The sequence below is a fragment of the Oratosquilla oratoria genome, chromosome 41 (assembly GCF_046742065.1).
Source record: "Oratosquilla oratoria isolate Oo_2021 chromosome 41, ASM4674206v1, whole genome shotgun sequence".
In the NCBI taxonomy this organism is placed as follows: Eukaryota; Metazoa; Arthropoda; class Malacostraca; order Stomatopoda; family Squillidae; genus Oratosquilla; species Oratosquilla oratoria.
Window position 1 is genome coordinate 12,765,138 of NC_134817.1, and position 7,500 is coordinate 12,772,637.

General features: G+C 42.1%; 1 protein-coding gene across 3 annotated transcripts in view; it reads right to left on the reverse strand.

The window, feature by feature from the left end:
* Positions 1-7,500, reverse strand: part of LOC143020972 (uncharacterized) — a 46,023-nt gene that overhangs the window by 24,367 nt on the left and 14,156 nt on the right. For all 3 annotated transcript variants that reach the window (XM_076178027.1, XM_076178026.1, XM_076178028.1), the window contains exons 2-3: positions 2,791-2,995; positions 1,580-1,787 (exon numbers count right to left, since the gene is read on the reverse strand). In XM_076178027.1, coding sequence (XP_076034142.1) covers positions 1,580-1,787; positions 2,791-2,995 — 413 coding nt within the window. The remainder of the gene's footprint in view (positions 1-1,579; positions 1,788-2,790; positions 2,996-7,500) is intronic.

A 7,500-nucleotide genomic window follows, 5' to 3' on the forward strand; every position in this document is an offset into this window, starting at 1 on the left:
AGAAAAGTGGGAGGTGAGCCAGTTGTTGTTTGCTAACGATACTGCGCTTGTAGCAGGGTCAGAGGTAGGATTGAGTTAGTGACGTAGTTAGAGAAGGTATGCGATAGGAAAAAGTTGAGGGTAAATATGGGTAAAAGTAGGGTGATGAGATGTACAAGGGTAGAGAATGGCAGTGAGTTGGACGTAAGTCTGAAAGGAGAGAGGCTTGAGAAAGTGGATAGATTCAGGTATTTGTGGTCGCATGTAGCAGGAAAGGGAGGAATCGAGGTAGAGGTAAACTGTAGATTGAGAGAAGCAAGTAAGTGGTATAGGAAATAGGCAACTGAGAATGAATGCAAAGAGGAGATTGTGTAAAGGGGGGTAATTATGCCGACGTTGTATGGGCCAGGAGCCTGGAATTTAAGAGAGGCAGAGAGGAAAATTTTTAATGTGTTTGAGATGAAATGTCTGAGGAGCATGATAAGGGTTACTAGGTTGAATAGAGTGAGAAAAGAGGAGGTGAAGAGGAGAGCGGGAGAGATACGAGAGATGAGAGATACGGTTGATGAAAGATTATTGGGATGGTTTGGACACATGGAAAGAATGAGTGATGAAAGATTAGTAAAAGAGGTGTGGAAGGGAGAGGTGAGAGGACGACCGAGGATGAGATGGATGGGGTGAAGGGGGCGTTGAGAAAGAGGGAATGTCTGTTGAGGAAGGAAGGGAGAAGGCAGGAGATAGGGATGAGTGGAGAATGACTGTGAATGGACGATACTGTTAATGCAAGGAAGGGGGGGCTGGGGGCTGGGGGATGGGGGATAATAGGTGCTTATGTGTGAATTATATTTTGACGCAGCACGAAAGGATTTGTCCCTGTTTTCTCTTTTTCTGCATGAAGGGAAGGAGAGGAGGTGTCGCCGATTAAGTGAAGCGGCCTTGCTGTGGATGTACTGTGTCTTGCTGCGTTGTGTTTGACCCAGGGCCGTTGGCGGATGTAGGGATGACCCGTCATTCGCAAGAAAATGAGATTGGAGTGGTGGAGGGGAGTGAAATGAGAGGATACGTGCCTCTGATACGTACCTCCCTTACAAGGTGGAAAACTTTTGATATATAGGTAGCATTATTATTATCATTATTGTAATTATTATTAGCATTATTATTATTATCAACGACCGATTGGGATGAAGCATTCGATTATGAATGAAAGTGATGGGGGGGGGCTGTTGTCTTTCAGAGACAGTATTGGAACAATCATTTCTAAAACCAACGAAGTCTATATATAATGATGCGTTTAGTCCTGAAAAGGGCATAACACACTTTCGGAGCTGAATGAATTAGATGACCTCGAGAGAGAAAGAAATCTCAGTTAACGTATGCTGTTGCGAAATCGACGCGAGCGAAAACGTCTCTAGAATAATAGTTCCTAGAACTCATGGAAGGCTAGACTTCTAGAACTTCTAAAGATGGGTCCCATACTAGTTAGTTAGCGATCTTTGGCGATTTTTTTAGGTCAAGCGAACAACAGGGCCTTTACGATCGAGAACAGCAATCCATAACGCATGGGATAATGTATGAAGACGCAGCGACCGCCAATACTCACCAGGAGGATGGGCACGGTGAAGAAGCAGGTGAAGAAGACCCACTCTGGCATCTCAAAGGCCACAGCTGTCGCTACATTTACATTTTGTTTTGGGTCCTCGTAGTTGTACATAGGATGGGATAGGGTCCCGTCGCACACGGAAACACACGGGATAGAAACACCTTTCCAGTTCACCAAAGACACACTCGAGCGAAGCGCGGAGTCGAACCTGCGAGGGAAGAAAAGGTCACATGTTGTCCTATTTTAGTTGAGTCAAGGTGGCAAAAAAAAAGACGTGAAAAAGCCAATATTATTATTATTATTATTATTATTATTATTATTATCATTATTATTATTATTAATATTATTATTATTATTATTATTATTATTATTATTATTATTATTATTATTATTATTATTATTATTATTATTATTATTATTATTATTATTATTATTATTATTATTATTATTATTATTATTATTATTATTATTATTATTATTATTATTATTATTATTATTATTATTATTATTATTATTATTATTATTATTATTATTATTATTATTATTATTATTATTATTATTTATTTATTTATTTATTAATTTTATTTTATATTTTTACTATTATCTTAGATCTTCTGATAATGAAATAAAATGACGCATTACAATTGGTTGGAATGTGTTTGGTAAGTATAATAAAATCCTGAGAGGCTCTCTACCTTTATGTTTGAAACGTAAAATTTACAATCAATGCATTCTACCAGCAATAATCTATGGATGTGAGACTTGGAAGCTGACGAGGGCGATGGAAACAAAGCTAAGGACTGCACAGAGGAGAATGGAGAGATCAATGATGGGAATAACACTGAGACCGAAAGAGAGCAAGTTGGGTAAGAGAGCAGGCCAGAGTGAAAGATATTGTGGAGGCAGTAAAAGAGAGGAAGTAGAATTGGGCAGGTAAGTTAGCACGAACGACTGATGAGCGATGGAGCAAGTGTGTAACTGAGTGGACGCCGCGAGATAGGAAGCGTGGAAAAGGGAGACCAGACAGAAGGTGGAGAGACGAGATCGAGAGGTTTGCAGGAGTGACGTGGCAGAGGGTGGCGCGGTCGTGTGATTCATGGAATGCTATGAAAGAGGCCTTTGTTCAGTAATGGACTCAGGATGGCTGATTTGATTGATTGATTGATTGACCTTAGATCTTAGGAAGCTCCAGGGAAAGCAACTCAGCTCACCTGAGGCAGTAGTTGAGTCCTCCGAGGGCGACGATGACCAGGAATTCGATCAAGCCAAGCAGCAGAATGAGCGGGTTGTTCACTGTGGTGACGTCCTTGCCGAGGGGACCCTCGCGGACTTCGGAGACCAGGTGACGCTGAGCCATCTTCGGGGACACCGCGTCCTCCTCGCCTAGTTCGACCGCTGCGTTCTTTTCCTCAACAACTGTGGACATCACAGAAGAGAATAGATTAAATTAACTGTGGTATGGGTTGGTAGTGGTGAGGAGCCTACGCCAGAAAGCGCTGAGTAGCTGCGGACAAGGCCGTTAACTTTACCCTGTGCGCTTGGACTGTTGGGGAAGGTAATAATCACACCTTGGAATCAAAGAGAAGTGCGGGATTCGAGCCCACGACTAAGCGAAGGCGAAACCAGCACGCTTACGATTACACCACCAGTGCACAACAGAGTGGTATATACATACATATACAGAGTGGTATATACATACATATACCAACGGCTTCCCCCCCTTACAAAAAATAAAGGCATAAAATCCGCTCCCACCCATTCCATCCCCACATACTCCACTCCCATTCACCACCCTTCCCTGCCTCTTATCTTGGATCCTCCTGGATGACGGGTCGTCCCTGCAGCTCGCCCACTGCCCTGGGTCAGAAGCAATGTAGCAAGACACAGCACATCCACAGCAAGGCCGCTTCATTTAATCAGCGACCCCCTCTTCGTCCTCTCACGCGGAAAAAGAGAAGACGGGGAGAAATTCCTTCGGGCTGCGTCAAAATATAATTCATACTCCCTCCCCTTTCTCCTCCACCCACTCCCTTCCATGCATCACAACATCCTCCATACACAACCATTCCCTACTCACCCCTATCTTCTGTCTTCTCCCTTCCTTCCTCAACAGACATTCCCCTCTTTCCAAATGCCCCCTTTACCCCATCCATCCATCTCATCCTTAGTTGCCCACTCATGTTCACACCTTACCCTACCATGTTTCTCAGGTATTTCACCGCAAATACATTCAAAGTCCTCCTCTCTTATGTTCCATGTTTCTGCCCCATACATTGCTGTCAGCAGAACCACTCCTTCATACAATCTCCTCTTAGCATCCATTCCCAAATGTCTATTTCTTATTACACTTATTAATCCCCCCCAAGGCATTTACTTCCTTCTCTCAATCTACATTCTACCTCCACCTCAACTCCTCCCTTTCCCGGCACATTTGCACCCAATTGTCTAAAACTATCCACTTCCTCCAGTCTCTCCCCCGTAATACTCACTTCCGATTTGCTGCCACATTTTCCCCTTGTACATCTCATCACCTTACTTTTACCCACATTTATCTTCAGCTTCCTTCTTTCGCACACTTTCCCAAAATCTGTCACTAACTTCCTTAGTCCCTCTTCTGATCCTGCCACAAGCGTAGTGTCGTCAGCAAAAAACAACTGGCTTATCTCCCATTTTCTTAATTTTCTTTAACCATCTTCAATTCCCAGCCTACCATTGCGTTTACCTCTCGCACCACGCCATCCATGTATAAATTGAACAGCCATGGCGACATAACACATCCCTGGTGAACTCCCACCTTTACTTCAAACCACTCATTCTCTCCATTTCTAATTCTAATACAGGCTCTATTACTCTCCTAAAAACTCTTGACTGCTCTTAATAGCTTTTCTCCTATCCCATATATCTACAACATCTTCCACAGTGCCTTCCTGTCTACCCTGTCGTAAGCCTTTTCCAAACCCATAAAGACCAAAAAAAAAAATCCTTACCTTTTCCTAAAGCTTTCTCACATATCTGCCTTACCATAAAAATCTGATCTACGCAACCCCTACCTGTCCTAAGCCTACACTGTTCCTCACCATTTACCCCCTCTGTTCCTCTCCTAATCCTCTCAATCAAATCCTTCCCATAAGCCTTTCTAACTACACTCAACAAACTGATCCCTCTGAAACTACTACACTCACACTTGTCCCCTTTTCCCTTGTAAAGATGAATTATACAGGCACTCCTCCGGCATTCTACCCTCTTTTAGACACACTTTAAACAACCTCGCTAGCCAGTCCACCATCACTGTATCTCCCCCCCCACACACACACACACTTTTTTTTTTTTTTTTTCTTTTGACACTCCGCATGACACCCACCTAACCCAGGTGTCTTGCCTGCTCTCATCATTTTGATAATTGTTTTAACCTCGTATTTCCTTATTTCTCGTCCATTTTCCTCAATCATCACTGTCATTTTCTTAGCGCTTCCCACTGTAACTACCTTTCTCTCCCTGTCCCCCTTCACATTTATCAACTCCCTAAAATACTCTGCCCATCTTCTTCTTACTGCCGTCTCCTCCATTATCATCTCCCCATCTGCACCTTTTACTTTTTCTTCTCGACTTGATTCGCCTCCTCTTCCTCTCTTAATTTCCTTCCAAAAAATCTTTTTATTACTTTCAAAATTTTCTGTCATACTCTTACCCCATTTCACAACTGCTCTCGTCTTTGCCTCCTAGATCTTATGCTTTACTTCTCTTCAGCGAACACACACACACACACACACATACACACACACACACACACACACTCATACCTCGTTTTAACAAATAGAAAGGGGAACATCAGTCCGATAATGCTGATTATCCGCAGTTACCAACACTATTTCTGTGGTGGCTAATATCAACATCTACATTGTGAAAGAGAGGAATATAACAGTAAAGTACTTTTAATCAAACATACCATACAATCTGACAGTGTAAAACACATGTACACTGTATATATACACTATAATATAGTAAATTCAACATGCCTTTACAGTAATGGTTAATATCAACAATTGTATTACAAGAGAGGAATAACGCAGTACTGTACTTTTAATCAGGCACACCATTAAATCTGACAGTAAAAATACCCGTGCACTGAAAGTATACACTATAATACAGTAAATTAATTTTTTTTACTTTAAAATTGGCTCGCGTTCACTATTGCCACAACTCCGTCCGATGAGTCAGATGAAAAAAAAGAAAACAAAAAATTGTCCGTTGCTTCCGATATCTGATAAATGGACATTCGTTAAAACGAGCGATGTGTGTGTGTGTATGTGTGTGTGTGTGTGTGTGTGTGTGTGTGTGTGTGTGTGTGTGTGTGTGTGTGTGTGTTAGGAGTAGTCCTCACCTCTTCTCTGACCGTCCCACAACCTTACCGCAAGGGATCCCATGAGACACACTCTCGCTACCCAACCGCGTGACTCGATCCAGAGCCCCCTTGAGGGCCACGGGTGGACAAAGCCTCCTTGAGGAACACACGTGCAGTACCAGCATTGGCCAGCGATGACTAACCTGCACCTTGGCCAGCCACATGATGATGAACACTGGATTCATTGAGTAACGCATACCCTTTGTCTTCGTGAGTCACCGGCGTCAGAACGTTTTGCCTCCGACTTCCCACGCACCACACTTGAACTCACGCCAACTAGGAGCACTGGTCATTACCTGCCCGTGTATATAAAGACTGGACGAACGCCGAAGGTACAAATCGCCTCGAAACATCATACGTTAGCCTGGCTCGTTGCTCCTTCTTTCTCATCCTCTCCCCCCTCCCCCGCAAAAAGACCAAGCTAAAACACGACTTGAAACTCACAATCATCAGCTCTGTCACTGTCCCTCCTCTTTTTCTCGCACTTAAAGTAAGCTATCATTATTGGCGCCCAAAATTCATTTCCAAATAAACAAAGTCTCTCCATCAAAATTTGCCTCAACCAGCATAATATATATATATATATATATATATACATATATATATATGTATATATATATATGTATGTACATAGGTATACATGTATATTTATATATCTGTGCATATGCATACCCGGTATATGTATATATACGGTATATATATATATATATATATATATATATACATATATATATATGTGTGTATATATGTATATACACACATTATATATATATATATATATATATATATATATATATATATATATATATTGGTGTAGCCAGGTAGTATATTCTCTTGTAAACATACGAGGTTGAAGGCTAAAGAGGATTCATTGTTGATTATTTTATTACGTGTAGCTTCGATACAACGTACAATCTTTTTGTCTTCAAATTTGACGTATCTTAGTAGTTGTCCTATTGTGGCCGACGTTTCGGAACTTCCTGGTTCCATCTTCTGGGCGATCTGATGTGCAGTGTCTGTGGATGTCGTATTTATTCATGGAGTTGGGATCATAAGGCTTCTTGCAGGAAGAGGTCTCCTCTGATTGGTTGCCTAGGACCAATAGGGGAGCCGGGTTACTGGAGATCTGAGAGACCTCTCCCAGTGCGTGTAGTGATTCTGTCTGTGTTCAGTCTCTTCATGGATGGTAAGACGCGCAGGTCTTCGGTCTGGATGTTGATGTTAGGATGGTTATCTTGTATGTATATGGCTTCCAGGAACAGTAGCCGTCGGGGATCCGATTCCCTGTCTATGATTGTCGTGTTATTGTCTAGGTCTTTTCTTGTTAGTGCTTTGTTGTGGGAAGAGGTATAGTGTGACTTGATTGATCCGTTGGACAGGTGGCATGTTAGGCGTCGTGTTAATTGTGTTGTTGTCATACCAATGTAAGAGTGAGATCCACACGCCTCACTATTGCATTTATATTGGTATACAACGTGGTCTTGTTGTAGTGTTGTTTTTGTGGTGGTGGGTTGGTTAC